Source organism: Podarcis erhardii (genome assembly GCF_964252035.2).
Source record: "Podarcis erhardii genome assembly, chromosome: 8".
NCBI classification, from domain to species: domain Eukaryota; kingdom Metazoa; phylum Chordata; class Lepidosauria; order Squamata; family Lacertidae; genus Podarcis; species Podarcis erhardii.
Genome location: NC_138499.1, coordinates 28647148 through 28674929, shown reverse-complemented (window position 1 = coordinate 28674929; position 27782 = coordinate 28647148). Strand labels below are relative to the sequence as shown.

Genomic DNA, 27782 nt, shown 5'->3' with positions numbered 1-27782 from the left:
CACACATGCATTTATTTAACATGCATTTATTTAGTGGTTTTGAAGAATACTGTTCTTGGCAACCTTGATATCACCGAATGAATAATGTTTTTAACTTTAACTGTTTTTAGAATGCTTCAAAAATGTAGATGTGTTTGCTAACCTGGACTCATTTGGGAGAAAGGGTGGAATATAAATTCAATAAATAATAAAATAAAAAATAAGTTCCATTGAATTCAAAGGACTTAGGGACAGGGTTGCCCTCTTAATTACCGGTACTTCTTGTTTAATAAGTACACATGGGAACTATATGCAACTATATGCAGCCAGATGGGTGGGGTATAAATTATAAAATTATTATCATTATACATATTTAATCTTTTTAGGGTTAAAGAGTCCAGATATGGTCATTATGAGCTTTCCCTTAAGCTGGGGAAAGTATTGCTGCACATTTAGATAATAAATAAAAGAGTCCCTGTTGGAACCTTTTTCATGTAGCATTTGGGCCTCTGTTGTAAACTGGGATTATGTTTTAGATCTAAGCCATTATCCAAATCAATAACACATTACTTTGTCAGGTTTTGCTGCTAGCAAGTACTTCTGCCCCCCCCCCCACCTTTTTTGTTGGTATGTGGCCAGACTGTAGAATCTACACCCTCCTCAGTTTAAGTGGCATCTTTTGTGGGTTTGCTTTACATCTAACATTTTAACTTTCTTCATTTTGGAAGGTAACAGTGATGTTCCTCATAGGCCTTAGGGAGACAGCGTGTGGAAGTGTGCATGTCATTTCCATACAGTCAATTTCTATATGAATTAGGAGTGTGGTGCATTGAAAAGTATGGTGTGAACAGAAAGGGAAAGCTTGAAAATGTGCCAGTATTTGATTTGCTTCTTTTATATCTTACATTTTATTTTAATGTATTAGAATTTGAATTCCATAGAATTCTGTTCCTAAGTGTTCTTTGCAGACATGCCAAGGACCACCTGAATGAAACTCATGGACCACTGCTGGTCCCTGGATCATAGTTTGGGAACCGCTATACTAAAGGGAATAGCAGACCTGCTGGAAGGAAGAACCTCTGGGAATCTATTGCCTAAACTTTAGATCAGAATGCTGGGTAGGAGGCATAATGCAGAGAATATAAGTTGGTGTAACTAGCCAGTCAATTACCTGAAAAGAGCCTGGGGGAAAGTGTGGCATTTAAGCTAGCTTTGATGGAAGATAGTGCATGGGAAACTGAAATGCTGGAATCATGTATGAATTAAGTGTTTAATACACATACACTCAAATGTTCTGTACAAATGATACTTACTAGATTGGCTAATATGCACAGCTCATGTTTGCTCTGGAAAAAGAAAAGAGATGAAAACATATATGGTGGTAATATATTTTACTGGGCCAAAGTATGATTATGTAAGAATTTGAAAGCTTTGATTCCCGTGGAATACTTATAGTGCAATCCAACTCATGTCTACTCATTTTGAGTTCAGTAGGTCTTGCAGCCCACATCAGGTAAAAGAAGCTACTTCTCAGCTATGGGAAGAGAACTATTAATTTAGTTGTGCATAAATTTAGAGGGCAGAATTCACCCTGAAGTCCTCCTGTGGAGGTTCCACAGACATGAATAGAGGCTTCTGCATTCATTTCCAAAATGCTTCTCTATGCAAACTTCCTGTATGCTTACAGCACAACCCTATACTCAGAAGTAAGCTCTTTTGAGTGTAGTAGGACTTAGTCAGGTAAATGGATATAAGACTGCAGCCTTAGTCACTAGAGATAAGCAGAGGGCTCATTGCAAATAATGGAAATGTGTATGGAAGTATATATGATTTTGTATAGGCTTTTCTTGCCCATTGTCTTATTTATCTAATCCTCCCTCCCAATACCACCATCTCCTCTATACGTTGAGACCCTACACCTCTGCATTTCGGAGTGACCCTGTGCATGTATAGAACAGGGTCCAACCGGTAGCATTTCTGTAAATACTACCTTGGAGGTTCTGAACTTTGCCTTATCAAGCAACTCCATTTTTTCTTCCATGACCTCAATAATGTCTGTTGTGGTGTTGTGGGTGTCAACATATACCACAGTCACTGACTCCTACCCTACTTTTCTTATCAGGCTGTTCCCACAGCACATTATGTCCATATTCATTGAACACTAGACAGGCAAGTCACCATACCATCAGTTCACTCATAACACATCCATCTCTCTATGTTCCTTATGATTGCATCTCTCTTACCAGAATCCCCATTGGCTATGCTGGAGGACAACACCATCTGGAGAGCCACAAGTTCCCCTCAAGGAAGCTGTTTCAGTATGAAACCCTCCTGCCTCAAAACCTTCATTCTACATAACAACAAAGGAGCAACAATCATAGGGCTTCAAATGGCTTCTCTACACACCTCTCTTCATCTCTCACTCTCTTTGGGCAAGCCATCTTATGTGAATGAGTTTGATCCCTAAAATAGAAACTCATTTCACAGAGCACCCAGCCACAACTTCTGCCTAGTATGCAGACAGCCACCATGTGAGTGCAAAATGCTGGATAGCCCCCAAGGCCCTAACAATCGAGCTCACGGGTGTCAAACACAAGGCCCGCGGGCCGAATCCGGCCCGCCAGACCTCATCATGTGGCCCGTGTAGCCGCCACCGGCCGCCAGCCTTCACCTTTTATTCTCGCTTTTTTTTTTTGACACAAGAAAGCCGCCTCTTCAGCGCATGCGCGGCAGCCTACAAGCCAGAGAATGTCTGCCCTCTCGCGGCGCCGGCCGTTCTACACAGGAAACCTCCACTTTACATGCATTCAGGAAACCTCAGAAAAGTTAAAAAAAAGTTAATGCCTTGTGTTTGCCATATGTGTAATAAACAGTGTTTGGCAATATTTGTATGTTTTTTTAAAAAAATACTGTCTGTTACCAAAAATCATTTTTCAATAAATTGTACAATAATTGTACATTTGAATATCTACTTGCCATTATTCTGACTATGTTTCTGCTTTCAGAGCTACTTATTACTTACATTATTACAAAAAAACAGTAATAATTGAATGCAGTGACAATAATTTATGATAATAAAGAGTGGACACATAGTCCTACAGATACAACCAGCCCTTTGAGGGTGACCAAACTGCTGATGCGGCCCCCGATGAATTTGAGTTTGACACCCCTGATTTAGCTTCATAATTATGATGGTCTTTAAAGATCTCTAAAATATGGGCTTGTTAGGCTGGTTTTTAGGCTTACCCTACTGGGGAATGGGGCTTTTAAAGGCTTTTTTATGCTTAGTTCATTTTTTTTTTTGGCTTATCTTACTGGAGAATGGGACTTCAGTTCTTCAGAACCTTTGCCTTGTTGTCAGACTCTCCCAAAGTGCCTGTGGATAATTTATTTGGCTCTATATTATCTTCCTGCCCAACCTGCTTCATATGATTTGTGAGAGGCTACCATGCTACTCCCAGTCCCTTCATGGAAAGGTATATGTAATAAATTAAACATAGAATTCCTTATAGCTCATTTGAAGCCTTCAAAAAAAATTTAACCAGAGACTTCCCTACTCGTTCAGTGCTCTCTGCACCAGCTCTGATCAATGATACATTTGTTCATGAGAATCTTAGCTTTCATGATCTTATATCCTAAAACAATAAGATATTGTAACTTCTGTTCATCTGCTCAAACAAAGCAAACACTAGCTTCAGATGTAAAATAGAAAACAACAGGGAGAATTGGATTGGCTATTTATTTGTCATCTGAAGCAAAGAAAAAAACATCAAGGAAGTTCTTTCAGGGCATTCTAAGATTTCTAGAATGGTGTGTGAATTTTTGTCCCAATGCAGCGCTAGAAAATGTGCCACAGAGGCTGACTCCAGAGCAAAAGAAGCTTTCCTGGTAGGGTAGAACCACAATGCTAGCTTCTCAGCAGAGGGTTCACTGCCATTTACTGGACAGGAGAGGGATTGGTAAGTGGCAGTGACCCCACTGCCAAGAAGCTAGTGTTGTGGTTCCATTCCAATGGGTAAGCCATTTCTGCTCCAGAGGATGGAGTAAGGTTGAGCATTTGCCAGAGTGCAAAATGAGATGTAGTGGGCCCACTGCCCTAACAGTGCTGCTATTTCCCTTTAGCACAGTCTATTCAAGGAGATTAGATGCAGACTAAGAGCATTCTCAGTTCGTACATCCTGCCCCTTACAGGTTAGGAGACCCCATTGGGGGTGGGGAGACCAAGAGCTCATAAAATCCTAGAGCCCCGCAGTCCAGCCAACAGATGCACAAAATATATAGACTTTTGCCTTTGGGATGTTAGTTATCTAATGCTGCCTTGCAAAGCAAACAATGAAAAGTTTGTTGTGTTGGGGGGAGAAAACAGGAAACCTAAGTTGATAGAAGGAGTTCTGAAATGACATTGGAGCTGGAGCCATCTTTTCATATTTAAATTCTGCCAGCAAAAGGAGCAGAGGTGAGCCAGCAGGGGAAAGTTTACAGCCAGATGGGTTTCCCAGGTTTTATGAAACCATTCTCCAAATTATACACAAGACTGATGTTAAAAACATATGAGGAGAGAATTTTGAGCTCTGAGGGTTATAAAACTTTAAAGAGGAATATTTCTTATATGCCAAATACATTAAAGTTAACCTAGAATCTACTGTGCATAAGGTCAGATGGAAATCTAGTCACGAATGTGACAGGGCGCTACAAGCATGACTAGAGTACCTTTGTAAATTAGTCCTAGTGCCTCCATTTACACTTATCATAATTGTACCTTTGCAACTTCTCACTGACATGAAGCCTTGGTAGGCAGTTTACAGCAGCAGCGAGGCATTTCCAAATCATTATAATAGCATGCAGCGGTAATAATTTAGCTCATAAAACTGCAGATTAATAGAGCAAGTTTTTCCCCCTGATTAGAAATCTCTCGTTACCCTCACTTAAAAACATACTAAACATTTAAATGTCAGCTAGTGGGAAATGATTTGCTTAGCTTCTTGGTTGTGAACTGTTTCTTTAGCAAGAGGTACATATTTGATACATGCACCAGAAATTGGTACATAAACTGAGCCCCAGTACAATGGCTATTTGAGCTCACTGGGTCTCAGGTACAGGTACCAAGCTGCTATTACTGCCACTGAAGTGAATGAGTAATCCCATATATAGTGGAAGCTTATGTCTGTATAGCAATGCAGACTGTTCTTTGAATTAAGACAGGCTTCACCAACCTGGAAGAGAGTTGTAATCCAAAGCATCTGGAAGGCACCAGGTTGATGAAGAATGAAGACAGTACAGTAAAATGGCAGTATATTTTGTTTTCCTGGTCTCAGAATCAGATCTGCACCAAGCAACTTCCAATGAATGACCAAACCTCCTGAAATGCATTGTGCTTAATATTAGTTACACTGGCCCTGCCACTCATTTTGAATTAGTAACATAATTCATTCAGCCATATCTTTATAGTTTGTTTCCTTGAATATAAATCCAAGCTGATCACATATGTAGGTGTATTTATATAGTAGAGAGAGAGAGAGAATGATTGTAGAGAGATTGCAGAGTTCAGCTCCCACCAGTTCCTCATTTCAGAGGAACCTAAACTGAGGTGCAAATCATACTTACTAATAGCAGGCCCTCTCAGAAGTTCAGAGAGGGCTTGGCCATGTCCAACCTTTGAGATCCCTAGCTATAATAAAAATCACAAATGACAACAGAGGAAAACAGAAAAAGGTACCCCTTCAAATAAATGTTAATTTGTTTTTGTTTTTTAAATTACCAAAGACTTTTCTAGCTGATAGTGCATGTGCCACATTTTGGTCTGATGTTCATAAAAAATAACTGGCAAAATATATCAAACACTAAAAAATTCAGACATGTCTACATTTGAAGCCCCTTTTGAGCATGAGGCCTGGACCGAATGATGGCCCCCACCTCATACACACTCCCAGAATTGGCACTGACCAATAGGAAAGTCAGGTGCTGAGTTATGATGGCTATGCATGTTATTGAGAAACAAGAAGGAGGTATTGGCATGCTGTGAGGGTTTGCAGAAGTAGACAAATATTTGGGGGAAATTCCTAAATTCCACCATCAGGACTGAGCCTGCTTAGTGGCCTCAGCATGTTCTGTATCTAAGGGAGAGAAAACCAAGATGAGGTGGAATGAAATGGAGCACTCTGAATGAATACAAAGCGGGCAGGAGCAGGAGCTGTCTACACTGTAATATTTTGTTGCAGGTCCTCTCACTTGTCTATATTATTGTGTAACATGCCATCCTATACATGCAATCCTATGAATGCTTATTTGGGTTTAATTCTCCTTGGAGCATCCTTGCAGGCAAGCATTCATAGGATTGAGCTGCCTGAGTCTCTTTCCACAGCCAGGGGAAAAGCTTAAAATGTCATTACTGCATATTTATGAGTCAGGCCTAATACTGTTAGAACTGCCACTAATGTGTGAATAATGGTTGACAGTTTCCAAAGTATACTAGTCAAACACAATTTAGATCAGATGTTTAACATGGTTTTATGGCTCACCTCATATTCTATCACTGCAAAATTAGGCAGTGAGATTTTTACTAGATCTCCAACTATTTCAGCAGTACCTGTCATAACACTTTGAGTCAAATGCAGTTACATAATATTGCCCTGATAATGCATGTTGGGCTTTGTAAACCTTGTTCAAAGCTATTTGAATACATTACATTTGTTACAATAAAAAAGTTTAGTAACTATTAATATATATTTTCAACACGTGTAAGTTATATTGGCAAAAATGCTTATAAAATATGTCTGTTAGAATAAATGCAAACTAAAATGCTGGCAAATTTCCAGATGGGCTTAAAAAAAATAAACTAGGTTTTACTCAGAGGGTAAATGCATTGAAATGAATAGAGCTAAATTAGTATTTTTATTAAATTCAGTGGGTCTATTGAAATTAGGATTAGCATTGGATACAACCCAAGTTTGGGAAAATAAAATTGGCAGATTTGCCCTGAATGAGTGACTGGGCCAAAGTCATTCAATAAGCTTTAAGTCCTTATTGTATAACAGCTTTCAATATTTCTTTAATATGTGTATGAATGATTTCCTACATCCCATACTGAAACGGAAGGCAAATACAATTTTATTTATCAAAAGTATTTTGTTTAGCCATGAAAATGCCTGATTTGGGTTCATGTAACTTGTATCATGAGAGATATGTTACAATCCCTTTGAGCTTGTATTATAGTGATTGTAATGTTTGTTAATAATAATGTTGTTTTTATTGTGAGACAGTTTGAGTTCAACATCATTGTTGGAAAAGCAGAAAACAAATACCAAATCAAATCAAACCATGAAAATGTTGTTGTGCATGCAACTTATGTGCCTAAAATTCAAGGTCATATTTAGGAAAAACAACCTTGCCTTGTTAATGTTATATTACTATCTGTTCCCCATTTGATACTATCTGCACTCTTCATCATTTAGTGTCCTTGAGCTCTGCTCTTATCCCTTCCGTGTTGGTGCCATCCCTAACATTGATTGGAAAAGGGTGTTTTGCATATTGCAAATAATGCTGAAAAAGAGGTGACAAACTTATCTCATTCCTTTGTCTATAGTGTTTCCCCACTACCTTACAGTGTAGGCCTTTTTAGTTACAGGATATTGTGTTAATGTTTCAGCATTATAGTCTCCTTTGGGGGTTTCACCCTAACACAATTCTTCATGAAAGCAATAGTCCAGGCTAAACCATTTCCAATAAATAAAATATTGGACAGAGGCAAGAGAATTTCAAGAACTTGATATACGCAAGCTTTGTCTCAACAGTGATGTGTGACTATGCTAGGACCTGCAATTTTCTCTACCGTTACCATGGTGTGGAATTGTGCCTTCATTTATTCATATCTTATTTTATATATGGCTGGTTAGCTGTTCCACTCCTTTGTTGACAGCCCTACTAAGTGTGGTTCCTAGTCAAAAGATAAAATGCCAAAAGGTTATGATGGCAAAATGCATTGCTATATTTCAGGGAAGAGAAAATTACTTACCTGTAATTGTTGCTTGGTTTTTTTAAAAAATAGCAGGCTAGGAAGGCATTACTAAGTGCTTTTCCTGCAAAATTTGCAATCTGATGACACAGTGTCAAATGAAACAACACAATGGGCATTTTTTTGCCAAGCATTTGTCTTCTCTGCTTAACCCACATAATCTTTTAAATGCTAGCAGGTGAAAAATGGACTTGTCTGGACTCACAGGGGAGTCGCAAAGTAGAAATGACCACAAGGGATTAAGAAATTGTTTAGGATGTGCAAGCCATGCTTGTGTTTTCTACTATGAACTTTCATGCTCACTAGGACCTACCAGTGCTGTTGACTATGTGATTCTATGTGTCAGAGGGTATTACATGTATTTGAACACTTTTCCATTTATAACACATACCAGCCTCCCTTTATTTCACAAGAGACAACTTTTGGAAGTGTTTCTGTGTTTGAAACCTGGTTCCCAAAGCCTGGAGAAATTTCATTGAAATAGTTTGAAATCTCCTTTGGCCAGGCCAGTTTTTGCCTTCATCCAGCCGTCTGTCAAAGAGGAAAGTGTGTCTGTTATCCAAAGTTAGTCATATTCAGAGCAAAACTGTTGAAATCAATGGGCATGACTAGCTTAGGTAATGTACAATAGTTTTAGTGGGTCTACCTTAGACTGGACACACAAGAGGTTCAGTTTAAAGACCAGCATCCTCAAACATCTGTCAAAGGCCCCATGACCCAGAAGCACCCATAAGAGATCAGAGCTCCCTGCTACTCTTCTTCACTGGTGACATGATCTGCTAGATGGGGAGGCAAGTGGCAACAGCAAGGGTCAGCATTCACTGCTTGCTCACCTGCCCTTTCCTTCCGAAAGCTGAGCCATTGACTGGTGCTCCTGATCACTACCATTGTTTTGCTTGGTTGCTCATCCACCAGCTCTCTGGGTCAAGTAACAAACAAGTGGAGCTACCTTCACAGGTAATAGTTGCAAGAGCGCACTCCAGAAGTGGTCCTATTGAAAATATCTTGCGGGAGGACTTCTCAGAAAACCCAAAGTGCTGGTACTGATAAACATCACCAAATTGAGACTTTGGGAGTTGCAGAGCAGGGCTGAATATTCCTGTTTTTGTGGAACTGTTCATCTACTGCAAAAGTATGGTGGATTTTTAGGACCTCTGGAGGGGTCCTTGTTGAAGTTACACCCTTTTACAATAATAAAAAAAATTGATTTGCTGCCACTTCAAGCAGCTGTGAAGCAGGCCACCTGTGCTCCTTCTTAAAGCTGAAGAGAATAGCCCAGTGAGGATGACACGGGATGTAGTGTCATTCTGATGGGAATTGTTGAAAAGAAGATGGCAGCCCCCATTAGTCAAGGAAAAAATATATATCCTTGTATCAGTACAGTTGTGATAAGTCACGCTTCCAAAATTTCGCTGTATACACATCATGCATTTGAAGCGCATCATTCCCCAAAGAATCCTGGGAACTATAGTTAACCCTTCACAGAGCTACAATTCCCAGCACTCTTAATAGTTCTCAGGATTCTTTTTTTGGGGGGGGGGCGTGCTTTAGATGTTCTTTAAATGCATGGTGTATATGCAGTCAACAAGGAAACTGTATGCATACAGAAACAGTAGAAATTCCACACTAGATTAACCAAAAAGCTATCTAGGTCAGAATTGTATCTCAAGCAGGTTGCAGCCAGATGCAGAGCTTTATTTATTGCAACATTTTTATGCCCCCACCTTTCAGCTCCAAAGTCTTGCAACCATCAATTTTAAAACAGCACAAAGAATCATGTCCCCCTCTCCCTCCAAAAATATTAAAAACAACAGCAATGAAGTAGCCAGCTGTCTCTTGTAATTTGTTGCAATGTCTTGCCATCGGGTGGGGTGGGGGGACGTTTTCACTATGCTGAGCAGAGGGCACAGGGCATAGATTCCGTATTTCATCCTCCAGTATTTACTGATATACTCCTTCCAGAAATATGTATTGCAGATGGTCTGTTCCAAGAGCATAAGGGAAGCATATTATTATAGCTCACTTGATTCTGGTGTTGGTTTGTCTCAAGCTAGATCCTCTAAGGCTGCTGCCTGGTCTTTGAAGTGCTGCATAGTTGAACTTCCCTATAAGCAATTCCATTTCTTGCCATTTCACAGCCTTTCAGTCTATAGTCAGTGAGCAGCAGTTTAGCCTATGGCCTTCAGAGACTCCAGGGATGGACAGCACACACTCAGGGTACACATCCTATAATTGAAAAGCACTGCGGTGTTTCAAGGGCTTATCATTAAGGACGGCAAAAGTTGCCTTATTGGCAGCTGGGACCAGTACAAGCTGTTCCTCCGAATTCCTTGGGAAATGTCCAGTGTAGAGCCCTAAATACTATAATTTGGAGCATTAAATTGCTACATCTTACCTCTTGCTCATTTTGGTATTACTGCAGTTATTCTGCTTCGAGCTGCCTCTGTTAGCTGAGCTAGCAGAATTCTGCTGAAAAGTTGGTTCTACCCTCTGAAAACTCTTCAGCCAGGACATCCATGGAAACCTTGACAGGGGTGAGGCAGTAGGTGGGCGGTGGGCATTGGCAATATATGTGCCAAGAAAGCATTGCAAGAGGAATAAAAATGGACTAAATAAAGTCTGAATGGTGCGATGGCATTGCTTCCAAACAGTCCTACTGTGTCTATGAACACCAGAAGATATTGCTGGATAAGGGCAGTGGTCTGCCAATATTATTCTCACAGCAGTCCACCAGCTGCCAATGGGAATCCCGCAAGCAGGACCCCAGGGCAACAGTTCTCCCCATTGTGTCTCCCAGCAACTAGCATGTAGACATCTAAACCAATGAGCCTCTTGGGCTTGCCCCTCAGAAGGTCAGCGATTCGAATCCCCGTGATGGGGTGAGCTCCCATTGCTCTGTCCCAGCTCCTGCCAACCTAGTAGTCACCTTTGACTTGACTTAACTGTCCAGGAGTCCTTTACTTTCTCTCTTTTGCCTTTTACCTTATTTAGAGGAATACTGCCTCTGTAGTAAGTTGCCTCCAGTACACATATTGAAATTGTAAAACACACTGTCTATTTATCCGTATTCCGTGGTGGTGGCTGATGGGACTGGTAGGTCCCAGTCGTAGGTGGAGCCAGGTGGAGGCTGGCTGCGGACAGACTGCAATTGATGGGGCAGTGCGCCATTTGCTTCCACTGCCTCTATCCCATTCCTATCTTGCCCTCTCCTGCCTTCCAGTAGCAGCTTTCAAGGCACCTAACTGCCCCAACCCTCTGCTTCCATGCTTTAATTTTTTTCTTCCTGTAGCCACAGTTTCTTTGTGATCTTCCAGGCTTAATCCATGTGGTTAGACCGCCCCCCCCATCACTATGACAGTATATCATTACAGTTAAAACTAGTTCATTAATAGATTGGCTGGTCTGCTTAATGGAATAAATCACTGGGCCACTGTGGCAGCCTCTGTTTGTGCTATAACTCTGAGAAGGGGCAGGGAAGATGAGGTATAAGGCTGTGTCTTGACCGCGGCAGCAGCTGTGCTTCTCAGAAAGCAGTAACAGCACTGCAGAGCATCGCAGGGGTGGAGTGAAACCTCTTGTCATACAGTACTTACTTTCTGCCTCAGCCCAGGATGTGGCTCAATTCCCATTCTACTAGGAATGGACAAATTTGTCCATTTTGGGTTCTCTCCATTTCTAATTTTTCTTATCTTAAGTTCCACATTGGTTTATGATTTATTTCTAAGTTCCTGTGACAATACTAGAAGCCTTGAACACGTAGAAAGTTGACATGTATTTTAATCTGGTTTTTAATTTATATATTGCGATTTTAAAAGATACTTTAACTGTTTTTATTGATAATGCTATTGTTTTACAGTATTCTTTTTGTAAACTGCTTTGAGATTAATTTATTTTCACAATAAAGCAGCATATAGATTTTATGAAATTAATCAGATTTAAGTGCAAATTTCTCCCAATATGCACATTTTTGTATGCAGTTTTGCACAATGTAACATTTTTGCAAAGCAATGTTTTTGTGCTGTTTTCACTAATATATGCATTTTCATGCACATGTTACCCTAGTAGATGCTAATTTTTACACATTGCTTGGCTGGACAACGCAGTGCGAAATTCAGAGAAATGTGAATTTCAAAAGATGGCTGCGTTTCAGTTTGTATGTTGCTTCAACTAGTATGAATTTTGTAGGTTCACCTTTAAATGTGAAGTAAATTATTATGATGATGATGATGATGATTATTATTTTTATTATTATTATTATTATTATTAGTGGACTATGCTACCACTCAGTGGATTTGTAACTGGCTGACTGACCGAACCCAAAGGGTGCTCATCAATGGTTCCTCTTCATCCTGGAGAAGAGTGACTAGTGGGGTGCCACAGGGTTCTGTCTTGGGCTCGGTCTTATTCAACATCTTTATCAACGACTTGGATGATGGACTCAAGGGCATCCTGATCAAATTTGCAGATGACACCAAACTGAGAGGGGTGGCTAACACCCCAGAGGACAGGATCACACTTCAAAACGACCTTGACAGATTAGAGAACTGGGCCAAAAGAAACAAGATGAATTTTAATAGGGAGAAATGTAAAGTATTGCACTTGGGCAAAAAAAATGAGAGGCACAAATACAAGATGGGTGACACCTGGCTTGAGAGCAGTACATGTGAAAAGGATCTAGGAGTCTTGGTTGACCACAAACATGACATGAGCCAACAGTGTGACGCGGCAGCTAAAAAAGCTAATGCAATTCTGGGCTGCATCAATAGGAGTATTGCATCTAGATCAAGGGAAGTAACAGTGCCACTGTATTCTGCTCTGGTCAGACCTCACCTGGAGTACTGTGTCCAGTTCTGGGCACCACAGTTCAAGAAGGACACGGACAAACTGGAACGTGTCCAGAGGAGGGCAACCAAAATGGTCAAAGGCCTGGAAACGATGCCTTATGAGGAACGGCTAAGGGAGCTGGGCATGTTTAGCCTGGAGAAGAGGAGGTTAAGGGGTGATATGATAGCCATGTTCAGATATATAAAAGGATGTCACATAGAGGAGGGAGAAAGGTTGTTTTCTGCTGCTCCAGAGAAGCGGACATGGAGCAATGGATCCAAACTACAAGAAAAAAGATTCCACCTAAACATTAGGAAGAACTTCCTGACAGTAAGAGCTGTTCGACAATGGAATTTGCTGCCAAGGAGTGTGGTGGAGTCTCCTTCTTTGGAGGTCTTTAAGCAGAGGCTTGACAACCATATGTCAGGAGTGCTCTGATGGTGTTTCCTGCTTGGCAGGGGTTGGACTTGATGGCCCTTCTGGTCTCTTCCAACTCTATGATTCTATTATTATTACATTATATATATCCCCACCCACCCCATCCCTAACTCATAGCATACCTGAATAGGTTAATCCAAATGAATTTGTGAACCACAGCACCTATACCCTACCCCCCAGCACACCACCTTGGGCTTCTCACAGCCTTTTTAAAAGTTCACAAGTTCAGACATCTGTACCTGATGAAATTCTCCCTTCTAGGCAACTGATGGATGGCAACATATGCAAAACTGGTGATCTTCTCTCTTCCATGTAACTCTGTTTTTGCAGCCCTATTCGAAGGTCTTCAGAAGAACATGAGATTGTACATAAGACAATGAAAATAATTACTGGCATTAGTGATCAACTTTCTGATGCAGAGCTGAAGCAGCTTAGTAAAACTGTCACAAGGGAATACTGGTTGAAAGGAAGCACAGGTAGGATAAACACAGCCACATACTGTAAATCTTTTAAAAGTCTGCTATCCAAACAGCTTGCTCCTTTGAAGGTTGAGCTGGGTGTACATTTTATTTATATCAGTAAGTTTTTAGTATTGTGATTTCAGAGCTGTTTTTCTGTGAACAGCAATTATAGGAAGAGCCCCTGACATTTACTTCAGACTTCTAGATATGCCAGGTTCCTTTAGTCTAATGTTCTCTTGTAACATTGACTTAAATGTCTGCAGCAGTCTTTAAGTCCTCCTTCCTCCCCCAAATCTGAAGAGAATTGTCATTATTCTATGAGAAGGATGCATGTAAAAAACTGCTTACGCATGTGAAAAACAGCTCAAAGGAAAGTTCAGATATCATATATATTCCTTTGTGATTAGATTCTGCAATTTTCTTTTACTTATGAGGTAATCTCTCTCCCTCCCATTATTAAAACCCTTTTTCCCCATATAAATTAACCACCTTTCTCCCTTCCTTCAGATTCCACTCCAAAACCTTCCTTTTCTATGTGGCCTTTAATATATGCTCTTAACCCTCATTCCCAACTGTATGTGAGTATAGGCATTCACTCCTGATTCCTCTCTTCCTCCCTTAGTCTGTCCCTTTCTCCCTTTTCTTCTATCTTTGATCTTGTAAGCTCATGGGAGGCAGGGACCGGTCTGTTTCTTATGGAACTCTGTAAGGCACCGTGTACACTGATGACATGGCAAGATCAACGACGAAAACATTCCTCCTCACTGAGGTACCATCACATGATATGCCACTGATGATTTTGAGTCCTGTTATAAAGCTCATCTTTCAGATTTTGGGCCCCCTCCAGAAATGCTTTTCATTGTGCATTCATGTTGATTTGTGCTGTTGGAGCAGTCATACATGATTCAAATTTCAATACTGTTTGCTCCTGCAAAAGATTTGGGGCAGTCACATGGCAGTCTGGAGGGGCCCTTTGTTATTATCAGAACTATGACATTTTGCTTCTGTAGATAAAGGAAGATGGTGGAGGATGACCAAGTGCAGAGTCTTGACTTTAGAAGCTGAAATATATAGACAGGGATAGTGTGAGAGCTGCCCGAGGTCCCAGCTCACAAAGGACCAACGCCAGTTCTTGTTATATACAAAAAGTCTTTATTGAAGTTCAGTTTCGATTTCAAAGCCGTGGCGCGCAGCTCTACGTCTTAAACTCTAGACCGCTGAAGCTCCATCTGAATCTCCTCCCCCCAGACACCAGTTTAAGACTCTAGCCTTGCTCCACCTCTTCCTTTGCTCTTTCCTCCTCTGGGTCCGCCTGTCCGCTGGGGTCTTGCCCTTTCTAGACTCTTCTGACGCTGAGTCCCCTGAGTCTTCCCCCAGCCTCCGGCGGGCTTTAGGACCTGGCTCCCAATCCGGGTCCTCTGCTGTCCCTCGCGCCTGTACATTTGAACTTGGCGTGCGCGCCCAGCCGGCAACCTTTCGTTACACTGCTCCTGTCACTGCTTCCCCCTTCGGGGGAGCTAGCTGGACCTGACTTCTCCTCCGTTCCCTCACTCTGCGATAGAGGCGTGGCCAGCCCTGACTCATCTTCTCTCCCTACTGGAGGAGACGCTGGCCCTGATGCATGGGACTCTTCCCCCCCACTCCGCTCTGGTGGGGAAACTGGTCCTGATCTCCCGCTGCTGCTTTGGGAGTCCCCGCTGGCCCCTTGCTTCTGGTGTGTGTCCCCCCTGGGACCTCCCTTGCCCTGGCCATCGGTGCCCCCCTCTGGGAATCTTCTGAATAGCTGGAGAAGCTCATGGAATCTCTCAGGTCACTGTCATACTCCCCTACGCTGCCCTCAGATTCTTCCCCTTCACTCTCCATTTCCTCTCTTCCCTGTGCCTCTGCTCCTGAGCCCCTGACAGATAGCTGCATCGGGATTCGTTTGGCACCTTCTTGTCCCACAGCTGTTCCCCCACACTTTGTGGTTCTCCTTCTCCTCCTCTTTCTCTTGTTGCCTTCTCATCTGTCCTCTGCAAGGAAGTCAGCAAGGAAAAGAAGCAATAACCTCATATACATTTTCTCTCTCTCTTGGAGGTGGTGCTCATTGGGTCCAGAGGAGGCGGCACATGAATGGTCAGAGGCAGGAGGAGGAGGTGGGCCCTCTGAGGGAAGGGAGGCCCGTGAAAGCAACTTTGTAATTTACCCATTTAAACAATTTATATATTGCTTATCTGCAATTATCTCTAAGCCGTTTACAAAGCTATAATATTTTTTAAAAAGTTAAAATCAGTTCGAACTATAAAATCAAACTTTGATTAGTATGCCTGCTAGAATTTTTTTAAGTCTTCAGTAGTGTGATGGCTTGCGAACGCTCTTTGCAATAAGTACCTCTGCTCACTCAGAGATATATACAGTTCTTTATTTTACATATGTACAAGCAGTGCCCCCTTCATGGATCACTGCCTTGCTGTGGCAAAGGGGCTTGAAGAACTCAGAGAAGCTATGAGCTATGCCGTGCAGGGCCACCCAAGATGGACAGGTCATAGTGGAGAGTTTTGACCAAACGTGATCCACCTGGAGCAGGAACCGGCAAGCCACTCCAGTATCCTTGCCAAGAAAACTCCATGGACAAAGACAACAGGCATATAAAAGTTATGACGCTGGAAGATGAGCCCCTCAGGTCGGAAGGCATCCAACATGCTACTGGGGAAGAGCGGAGGACAAGTACAAGTAGATCCAGAGCTGATGAAGGGGCTGGGCCAAAGCTGAAAGGACGCTCAGTTGCGGATATGCTTGGAAGTGAAAGGAAAGTCCAATGCTGTAAAGAAAAATATTGCATAGGAACCTGGAATGTAAGAACCATGAACCTGGGTAAGTTGGATGTGGTCAAAAGTGAGATGGCAAGAATAAATATTGACATCCTGGGCATCAGTGAACTAAAATGGACAGGAATGGGCGAATTCAGTTCGGATGACCATCATATCTACTACTGTGGGCAAGAAACCCGCAAAAGAAATGGAGTGGCCATCATAGTCAACAAAAGAGTGGCAAAAGCTGTACTGGGATGCAATCTCAAAAATGATAGAATGATCTCGATATGAATCCAAGGCAGACCTTTTAACATAACAGTAATCCAAGTTTATGCACCATCTACTGGTGCTGAAGAAACTGAAATTGACCAATTCTATGAAGACTTACAACACCTTATTGAAGTGACACCAAAGAAGGATGTTCTTCTCATTATAGGCGATTGAAATGCTAAAGTAGGGAATCAAGAGATAAAAGGAACAACTGGCAAGTTTGGCCTTGGAGAGCAAAACGAAGCAGGGCAAAGGCTAATAGAGTTCTGTCAAGAGAACAAGCTGGTCATCACAAACACACCTTTCCAACAACACAAGGGACGACTCTACACGTGGACATCACCAGATGGGCAGCATCGAAATCAGATTGATTATATTCTCTCCAGCCAAAGATGGAGAAGCTCTATACAGTCAGCAACAAGACCTGGAGCTGACTGTGGCTCAGATCATCAGCTTCTTATAGCAAAATTCAAGCTTAAACTGAAGAAAGTAGGGAAAACCACTGGGCCGGTAAGATACAATCTAAATCAAATCCCTTATGAATACACAGTGGAAGTGAGGAACAGGTTTAAGGATTTAGATTTGCTGGACAGAGTGCCTGAAGAACTATGGATGGAGGCTCGCAACATTATACAGGAGGCAGCAACGAAAACCATCCCAATGAAAAGGAAATGCAAGAAAGCAAAGTGGCTGTCCAATGAGGCCTTACAAATAGCGGGGGAAAGAAGGCAAGCAAAATGCGAGGGAGATAGAGAAAGATACAGGAAATTGAATGCAGATTTCCAAAAAATAGCAAGGAGAGACAAGAAGGCCTTCTTAAACGAGCAATGCAAAGAAATAGAGGAAAACAACAGAATGGGAAGAACCAGAGATCTGTTCAAGAAAATTGGAGATATGAAAGGAACTGTGATGCTTCTAGGGGTTGCTCGTGTGTAAGCCGGTGCAAACACCTGGGTGTATTGCCTGAGTGAACCTTTTCTGTCCAGACAGCCACTCACCCGTGGCTGTCTCAATCGCTGGCAGAATCCGTCAGTGGGCGTTTCTTAAACTTATTCCAGCAAAGAAGCTCTTTGACGCCTAGTCTCCTCCTACTCTCTCTGCGCGAAAGCCTTCTGCGCAAGGAGGGCGTAGGCAGCGGAGGACCTCTACTCTCCCCGCTGGTCCCCAGCAAGGAGTCATGGGACCGCCTCGCCGCTTCCCCCATCTGCCCCCCTTCTCCACTGGTGCTACGCTGATTCTCTTCCCCAGAAGATGGGCTGCCTCTCCCAATCCCGGGACGCTCTCTGGAATCACTCTGGATTTTGCTCTCTCCCTCCGGCACTGATGGCAGTTCCCTGACAGGAACATTTCGTTCAAAGATTACCATAATAAAGGACAAAAGTGGTAAGGACCTAACAGAAGCAGAAGACATCAAGAAGAGGTGGCAAGAATACACAGAGGAATTATACCAGAAAGATATGGATGTCTCGTACACCCCAGGTAGTGTGGTTGCTGACCTTGAGCCAGACATCCTGGAGAGTGAAGTCAAATGGGCCTTAGAAAGCACTGCAAATAACAAGGCCAGTGGAAGTGATGGTATTCCAGCTGAACTATTTAAAATTTTAAAAGATGATGCTGTTAAGGTGCTACACTCAATATGCCAGCAAGTTTGGAAAACTCAGCAGTGGCCAGAGGACTGGAGAAGATCAGTCTACATCCCAATCCCAAAGAAGGGCAGTGCCAAAGAATGCTCCAACTACCGCACAATTGCACTCATTTCACATGCTAGCAAGGTTATGCTTAAAATTTTACAAGGAAGGCTCAAGCAGTATGTGGACCGAGAACTCCCAGAAGTGCAAGCTGGATTTAGAAGAGGCAGAGGAACCAGAGACCAAATTGCAAACATGCGCTGGATTATGGAGAAAGCTAGAGAGTTCCAGAAAGACATCTACTTCTGCTTCATTGACTATGCAAAAGCCTTTGACTGTGTCGACCACAGCAAACTATGGCAAGTTCTTAAAGAAATGGGAGTGCCTGATCACCTCATCTGTCTCCTGAGAAATCTCTATGTGGGACAAGAAGCTACAGTTAGAACTGGATATGGAACAACTGATTGGTTCAAAATTGGGAAAGGAGTATGACAAGGCTGTATTTTGTCTCCCTGTTTATTTAACTTATATGCATAATTCATCATGCGAAAGGCTGGGCTGGATGAATCCCTAGCCGGAATTAAGATTGCTGGAAGAAATATCAACAACCTCAGATATGCAGATGACACAACCTTATGGCAGAAAGTGAGGAGGAATTAAAGAACCTTTTATTGAGGGTGAAAGAGGAGAGTGCAAAATATGGTCTGAAGCTCAACATCAAAAAAACGAAGATCATGGCCACTAGTCCCATCACCTCCTGGCAAATAGAAGGGGAAGAAATGGAGGCAGTGAGAGATTTTACTTTCTTGGGCTCCATGATCACTGCAGATGGTGACAGCAGCCACGAAATTAAGAGACGCCTGCTTCTTGGGAGGAAAGCAATGACAAACCTAGACAGCATCTTAAAAAGTAGAGACATCACCTTGCCAACAAAGGTTCGTATAGTAAAAGCTATGGTTTTCCCAGTAGTGATGTATGGAAGTGAGAGCTGGACCATAAAGAAGGCTGATCGCCGAAGAATTTATGCTTTTGAATTATGGTGCTAGAGGAGACTCTTGAGAGTCCCATGGACTGCAAGAAGATCAAACGTATCCACTCTTAAGGAAATCAGCCCTGAGTGCTCACTGGAAGGACAGATCGTGAAGCTGAGGCTCCAATACTTTGGCCACCTCATGAGAAGAGAAGACTCCCTAGAAAAGACCCTGATGTTGGGAAAGATGGAGGGCACAAGGAGAAGGAGACAGCAGAGGACGAGATGGTTGGATAGTGTCTTCGAAGCTAACAGCATGAGTCTGACCAAACTGCGGGAGGCAGTGGAAAACAGAAGTGCCTGGCGTGCTCTGGTCCATGGGGTCATGAAGAGTCGGACACTACTAAACGACTAAACAACAACAACAACAAGCAGTGTATTACAATCATGCATCTGAATCCTCCGGTTCAGATTCTGGGAGTGGCCTACGCCGGTTTCTTCTCCAACAGAAAAAGTTTCATGTGGTGTGATGCCTTTCCCCCCTCCTTTTTAACTCTCTCCTCTCCTTGGCAGACGGTGCCACTATTGGTGCCAGAACTTCCTGTGCGGTGCTGGGGCTCTGCTTCAGCATCTGAGGGCCTTCCTGCCTCCAGGCTTTCCTCTCTTTCCTCCATTGCCACTTCCTGCTCTTCCCCGGCATTCTCTGGCAGTACCATGACAAGTAGGCACCAAGTTCCTTCCCTTTCCCACCAAACAGGCACCATGTAGGTGAAGTCTAAAGTCAGGTTTAAATTCAGCCAACTATGTCCACTTTTGTATTTATGTGCTTAAATTTATTCACATTGTGCAACTATTCAGCTTCTTCAATTTAATGCCAGTACTCCCAGCTCATTTATAATCCTCCCCCAGCCTATCAAGGTCATTCAGAATTTTTCACCTGTCCTCTGTGGTCTCCTACAGTGTCACTGGAGTCTTGTACGCCATCCTTGTTAAGTTCAGGTGTTTATCATCCAGCAAGGATTACACAGCAATGCTTCCACTAGTATCATTTCAGTTTGAATCCACCAAAAAATGTTGATTCGTAATGGCTAAGATTGTGCTGATCCTTTACCTTTATCAGAAACAGGTCACCTAAAGGGAATATAGCAACTGAAGGACATGTTATTAATAGACTGAATTGTAAGCTAAGCAGGCAAAGACTACATTAGCATAAATTAAGCTGAGATAATAAAAAGGACAATTTTAAGGTCAAAGCTTGTGCCTGATTTGATAGTGATGAATACTGGCATCTTGCTTGCACGGGTGTAAGTTTGGGAAAACAAAATGACTCCATCCAAATCTCCTTTGGTATCGTGGCCACTGGGACAGTCCTGTTCTGTTGAATTAGGTGCTCTGTTGATTTAATATACTTTCAGTTAAAAACACAGTATGGCAATACAAAAAGAGGTCTAAAATTGCTGAGCGCCAATGTGTGCATGAGATAAAAGCTAATCTTAATGACTCAGTCTGTCACATCGTGCCTTCAAAGAAAAAGCTGCTTTGCATCAATGTGCAATCTTTTCCAGTTCTTTGAACCTGGTTAAGCAATATTTTCAATCTCATCTGATTCGGCAAGCTAAAAATAAACACAAAATTGATTTTTGACTAAGTAAAAATGACTTGATAAAAATAATACATGCCAGACAAGTCTTTAATCTCCCGAGTACGTTGTACAGGCACAGCTTCAGGAAAGCCAAAACGCATGAAAAATTGGGGCTGTGTTGTTGTAATAATGTTGTGTAATAAGGGTCTTCTCCCTAATTTGATACCTTTTTGAAATGTCGAGAGCAATAGTTTTCTTATTTGTTTTGCAATTGGCAGAAAGAAGGTCTTGCATACATTAAACCAAAGACACCTTAATGTCATGACAGGGAGTTCAAAACTGGCTCTATACCAGACCTCATTTCACAGATGGAAATCAGGAAAATGCTTTTCACACCCTTCCTCTCCCCCTCTTACACATTGTTTCATGGATGCTGTGCTACAGTATATTTACTTAACTCTGCAGTTCTCCATTGCTCAAGAGAGGTTTATTCTTTATATTAAAGACATTATAGAAAAAAACAGAATTGTCATACAGTCTGTTATCAGCCATTCAAATGAACCTTACAAACGTGAGATGGCAGGCTACTTGGTACAGCAGTGTTCACAGGTGTGCTTTTAAATGCACACATATTAGCGTCAAGATATACTTGCCTCCCCTTCTTGAAAAGATTTCATTTTTACTGACTTTGGGACTAAAGGAAGTTGATCTCTGAAGAAGGACACCTCCTGCAACTTGCACTAATGGAATTTTAACAAGGTGTCCTCAAAGGGGAGAAAGCATGGGGAGTAATTTACTTCAATCATGTTCCATTTTTCTTGTAAGAAACTATAGTCAAACTATATGCTAAACCATCATACAAAAAAAATATATTTGTATTTCACTGACTGCTCTCGGTTTTATTTTCTCCAAACCTCTCTAAAATACAAATATATAATGTGTTTGGCTTTTACTTTATGCAGAATTTTAAGGAAATTAAGAGTTCATCTACTATACAATTGAAGCAGTACCATGACACTTTAAACAGTCACAAATTTCCCCAGAGAAACCTGGGAACTGACGTTTTTTAAGGGTGCTGAGAGTTACTCAGAGACTCACGATTCCCCACCACTACTGCAATTCTCACAGTGGCTTAACAATAAATCCCTTTTCCTAAGGAATTCTGGGAACTGTAGCTTTGTAACAGGAATAGAGGACTTCTAACAACTCCCAGGGCCTGATTCAGCTGAAGAGTTGTGCTAGCGGGAGCCAGTGCAGCAAGTCTCAATGGGGCTCTCCCCCACACTCCCAAAATTAGCTCTGGGGGTCAGGAGAACCCCCACAACATTATGGGAGGGGAAGAGGGGAGATTGTTTTGTCTGGCAAGCAGAAATGCATCCACCGAATTCCTCCCTTAGAGGAATTCCTCCCTCATTAATAAGCTACACTTCCCAGGATTCTCTGGAATAAGCGATGACATATTTAAAGTGGTACAATACTGTTTACATGTACAGTGTAAATGGGGCCTAATATAATCAGTAAATAATATTAGTAGTTTAAAATTTCATGCAAACATGCGCACGATCCTAAAAACCATTTCTCTGTTTTGCAACAGCCTATCCTGCACTGTTTTTTTTTAAATCAAGGGACATGTTTCTTTAAAGATAGCTTAGAAAAACGCAAGTGTACTCTGATCTGCTATTAATACTTCACAGTGAACCTCACTGGTGCATGGCAGAGCAGATTGTGTGCTGCACGATGCCTTAGTATACATGTGTATGCATTTATATGTATGCATACTAGAGACAAGATGGATTCACCTGCCACTGAAAAGTCTAATTTCTAGGAAACTCTGGAGGCAGAGCTGAACCCAGAATAATGACAACTCTAGTGGCTCACAGCAACAGGATTTTAACAGGGCTACCTTAGAGGACAAAAAGTGGGAGGGGCAAAAGAAGGACATAGATTCAGCTGAAAGAGGTAATTTTTTAAAAAAGGAGCTGTCCATGGTAAACAGGGAGAGTTCAAACATAGATATGAGTCCATGAACCTGAAAAAAAAAAAGACACGAGGCAAGTTGAAAGAGATTCTGAGCCTCATATACATGACATCCCAATGAGGATTTCATGTCTTTTCCATTTAATCATTCACACCTGACAGACTATAGTTTTAAGATTCAAATATAACTTGAAGCTCAGTATGAGGAGAAGTTGATTTGAAAAGGACACACAGTGCTCGGGTGTTGAATTGATGCCAATATAGGAGTATTGCATCTAGATCAAGGGACGTAATAGTGCCACTGTATTCTGCTCTGGTCAGACCTCACCTGGAGTACTGTGTCCAGTTCTGGGCACCACAGTTCAAGAAGGACACTGACAAACTGGAACGTGTCCAGAGGAGGGCAACCAAAATGGTCAAAGGCCTGGAAACGATGCCTTATGAGGAATGGCTAAGGGAGCTGGGCATGTTTAGCCTGGAGAAGAGGAGGTGAAGGGGTGATATAATAGCCATGTTCAAATATATAAAAGGATGTCACATAGAGGAGGGAGAAAGGTTGTTTTCTGCTGCTCCAGAGAAGCGGACACGGAGCAATGGATCCAAACTACAAGAAAGAAGATTCCACCTAAACATTAGGAAGAACTTCCTGACAGTAAGAGCTGTTCGACAGTGGAATTTGCTGCCAAGGAGTGTGGTGGAGTCTCCTTCTTTGGAGGTCTTTAAGCAGAGGCTTGACAACCATATGTCAGGAGTGCTCTGATGGTGTTTCCTGCTTGGCAAGGGGTTGGACTCAATGGCCCTTGTGGTCTCTTCCAAATCTATGATTCTATGATTCTATGATTCTACCTTCACACTTGCACGTGAATGAGCAAGGGATTCACCCAAGCCCACCCAACTTGTGGCCCTCCAGGCCCAACACAACCCACCAACCATGTATTGTAGTCTAACAGTCCAGACAGGAAGCCCTGAGAATCTGACAGGCCATAGTATATGACAAGTAGACTACAGACAGCTTGGGTCACATGATGTGTCAGTTTAGGCTAGACCTTTCCATACTGTGGGTGATGTTGTTGTTTAGTAGTGTCCGACTTCGTGACCCCATGGACCAGAGCACGCCAGGCACTCCTGTCTTCCACTGCCTCCCGCAGTTTGGTCAAACTCATGCTGGTAGCTTCAAGAACACTATCCAACCATCTCGTCCTCTATCATCCCCTTCTCTTTGTGCCCTCCATCTTTCCCAAGGAGTCTTCTCTTCTCATGAGGTGGCCAAAGTATTGGAGTCTCAGCTTCAGGATCTGTCCTTCCAGTGAGCACTCAGGGCTGATTTCCTTAAGAATGGAGAGGTTTGATCTTCTTGCAGTCCATGGGACTCTCAAGAGTCTCCTCCAGCACCATAATTCAAAAGCATCAATTCTTTGGCGACCAGCCTTCTTTATGATCCAGCTGTCACTTCCATAGATCACTACTGAGAAAACCGTAGCTTTAACTATATGGACCTTATACGGACCTATACGGAGCTTTAACTATGACTGTGGGTCATATATATCCTTAATTTAGATCAGGAGTTGGGAATCTCAGGCCCTGGGCTGAATGTGGCCTTCAGGGGTCTGTCTAGCACTCAGGGCTCTTTCCAGGCAGTGCCATCCTCTCCAACCACACTGCTTATCAACTGTGTTCTATGCCCCCCATCTGATTTTGCCTGGCAAGATTTAATCCTTGATATTTAGCTGGATGGAGGATGGATGAGAGAGAGAGTGTTTGTGTTTGTGTGTAAATCTCTGACTGTACAAACATAAGCATAATGGCTATTGCTCCTCCCTCTTTTGTCTCTGGCTACACCCAGTACTGGCATGCAGCCTCCTAAAGGTTGCCCATGGGGAAGCATAGCTTTTGGGTTGAAAAAGGTTCCCCACCACTGATTTAGATGGCAGTGTCCCCAAATGATGCACATTTATGTTCTACTTTTGGCAGCAACAGCAGGAAGATGAGTTGTACAAAAATGTTCAAGTACGTTTGCTAAACTGCAAATGTGATGAGTTGTGTTTGTATCATGTTGTGGGTATGCCAGTTTGTTTGCTTTTCTATACTAACCTGAGAATTTATTTATTTTTAAAATTCAATTCTAGTGGATGCAAGCCAAGAGTTCTACACAGTACTCAGGGGCTCCTTTCGACCACTGACAAAGTATTACAAAAGAACAATTGCAGGCGATTTTGTTTCCGCTACTGCTGAGAGTGGTGGTTCAGTGAAAGAACCTCAATCAACATCCCAAACATTGGTGAGTTATAACAGCAGCATTGCCAGTAAGCAAGTGAAAGCAGTGGCAATTGAGAAAGCCAGTTTGACACTCAGAATTTTCCTTCGTGGTGCACAATTGTTCAGAAATGGTAAATAAATGCATAACATGTTAAAAAGTCTAAAATGCCTTTGTAGTTTACGAGCGGATTTTTAAAATGTATGTTTTAGCTTTCGTACACATGTGTGACTCTGGTAAAATATGAGAACTGCCAGTCTTGGGTTTGTACCCAATGTAGCATTAAGTAATATTCTATCCATGCAAGGATTCATCCTTGCATAATGGGGGGAAATTCCCACTCCTCCCCTTGTGTACTCCTCAAACCTGTTCTGAGTTTCTCCCCAACCCTCTGAAGCCGTTTTTCTCTAAAAGGTAAAAAAGAAGAAGAGAAGATTAGTTGAAGGAGCTGACAGCCACTGTAGTACTGAACTTACATTTGGGGTCATGCAGTGCTATGGCCCTAGCAGCATTCCTGGTGGAATTACAACTCCCATCATCCCTGGTTATTGGCTGAGGCTGGTGGAAGTCAGAGTCTACCAATATCTGGAGGGCTGCAGGTTCCTGATCAATCCCTTTAAAAACAATAGAGGAGAGCATGAAAGCCATACAGGAAACTGAGGGTTGTTGTTGCTGTTGTTGTTGTTTTTGCAGAATGTTTTTTTTTTTAGTCATCTGGTATAATGTAGAAAGCTGTGAGCCTCATTCCTGTCTTCTTTTGTGAGGTGAATTGCTCTGATTGGCATGAAGAGGTTAGAGGAAGTTGTTTGATTTTTGTGTGGTTGGTGTTGTCACTTACAATCACAGACAATAAGCTTACATCAGCCAGCTGGAATAGATGCCACCAGGCTTACCTTTCAAGCATTTAAAGCTATTGTGTCTCATGCAGGGTCTCATCCAAACAAACAATGAACAAATTTCAAATGCCTCAGGGATCCAGGAGCAAATGGCACACAAAAAGAGGGTCTTTGAGAATTCTTCCAGCTAGCTCACCAAAATAAGATAGCTGACCTTGGGCAAGAATGACAAGGAGAAAAGATTAATTCTCCTTTTATTCTTTCTGTCTAAATTGGATCTTTCTTACAGATTGCCAGAGGTGCGCCAGAGCTGTTTTCTAAGAACAGAAAGAAAATCCCATTTTTAATGTGTTTCTCGGTGACAGCTTTTGCTGAAGTTTTTGTTACTGTAGGCAAAGTATAATATTAGTTATCCAATCCCTCCAAAGTATACTGCATTTAATTGTCTAAATGAGTCTTTTTCTGGGCAACAATTTTATGCAGCCATATGAGACTGACAGAGCATGTTGAGATAAAATTATCCTAGATAAGCAGAGGAAGCAACACACACACACACACACAGAGAGAGAGAGAGAGAGAGAGATGAGTTTCCTGGCATTTGCCTCGGCTTTCCTGTCTGAGCATAAGCAGATTTTTCATAATTAGCAATGTTTCAGTAATTTCTACTTCCTAGAAATGTTTAAGGAAAAGAACCAAAATGCACTCTCATGCTCTCAAGTTTTGCTTTGTCATGCTGTTCACTACCATATAAAAGAGTGGATTTTGTTTGATTAAAAAAAAAAGTCAGGGTGGAGGCTTAGGCCAGGATGGCTTGTATACTGTGTCTCAGCCTGCAGCAGTCTTCCAAACAACCTATTCCTTCAGAATGTAGACTTCTGTAATGGAAATGCTGAAAGGTACTTAATAGTGGGTTGATAAAGGTCATATTAGATATGGAAGGATACTTAACCGAGCCCTTTTTAGATAACAAACCAATTCCTTTCCTTACTGTTTTCAGTAGACTCTTAACTAGTCTTTTAAGTGAGGGAGGCTAACCTGTGGCTAATCCAGATGTTGTTGAAATACATATTCCACTATCCCTGGCTGTTGGCCATGCTGGTTGAGAGTGATGGAAGTTGTAGCTTAACAACATCTGAAGCGCCACTTGTTATCCACTTCTGCTTTAGGTATTCTATAGTAACTCCCTCTCTGTTGTCTACCTGATCCGGAAGTGGGGATGCTCCAAATGATTTTTGTGTCTTAAGTATCATTCCTTCAATTCAATACAGTGCTAGAGTCCAATCAAAAGGACTTTTTAAAAAATCCCTCTGGCAAGTGTTGGCTTCAATGTTGGCAGGGCCAGTGTGGTGCAAATGCAGCAGCAGAAACACCCGATTGGTTCTGTTAGGCCATTTGCACCATACCAACCTTGCTACTCCTCATTTCTATCCCAGTATACTGCAGCAACTTATTTGAACATAACTCAGGTAAGTGGTGCACTGTCCACTGCTGAGTAGCACTGCCACAGATGACAAGGGGGGGGGGCAAAGCAAAATGTCAGTGATGACTTTCTCCACAGAAGCAGTGTGTCTATGGGACTCTCTCCTAGGGAAGATCAGGCGATTCCCTTCCCTAGCATAGTTCAGATGGAAAAGGTGCTTTCATTTGGCCTGACCTTTGGAAAGGGATCGGAACATTCAGGCTTGATACATTTTTAAACTGTCATTTTTAATTATTGCTTTTGGATATGATCTTATCGGATTTTAGGTTGTTAGCCACTC

At 42.1% G+C, this 27782-nt stretch overlaps 1 protein-coding gene across 2 annotated transcripts in view; it reads left to right on the top strand.

The window, feature by feature from the left end:
• CNBD1 (cyclic nucleotide binding domain containing 1) overlaps window positions 1-27782 on the top strand; it is a 147908-nt gene that overhangs the window by 60847 nt on the left and 59279 nt on the right. For both annotated transcript variants that reach the window (XR_014159537.1, XM_081874465.1), the window contains exons 5-6: window positions 13583-13728; window positions 25059-25210. Coding sequence is in view for 1 of the 2 variants with exons in the window: in XM_081874465.1 (XP_081730591.1) it covers window positions 13583-13728; window positions 25059-25210 (298 nt within the window). In the remaining variant the exon portion in view is untranslated. The remainder of the gene's footprint in view (window positions 1-13582; window positions 13729-25058; window positions 25211-27782) is intronic.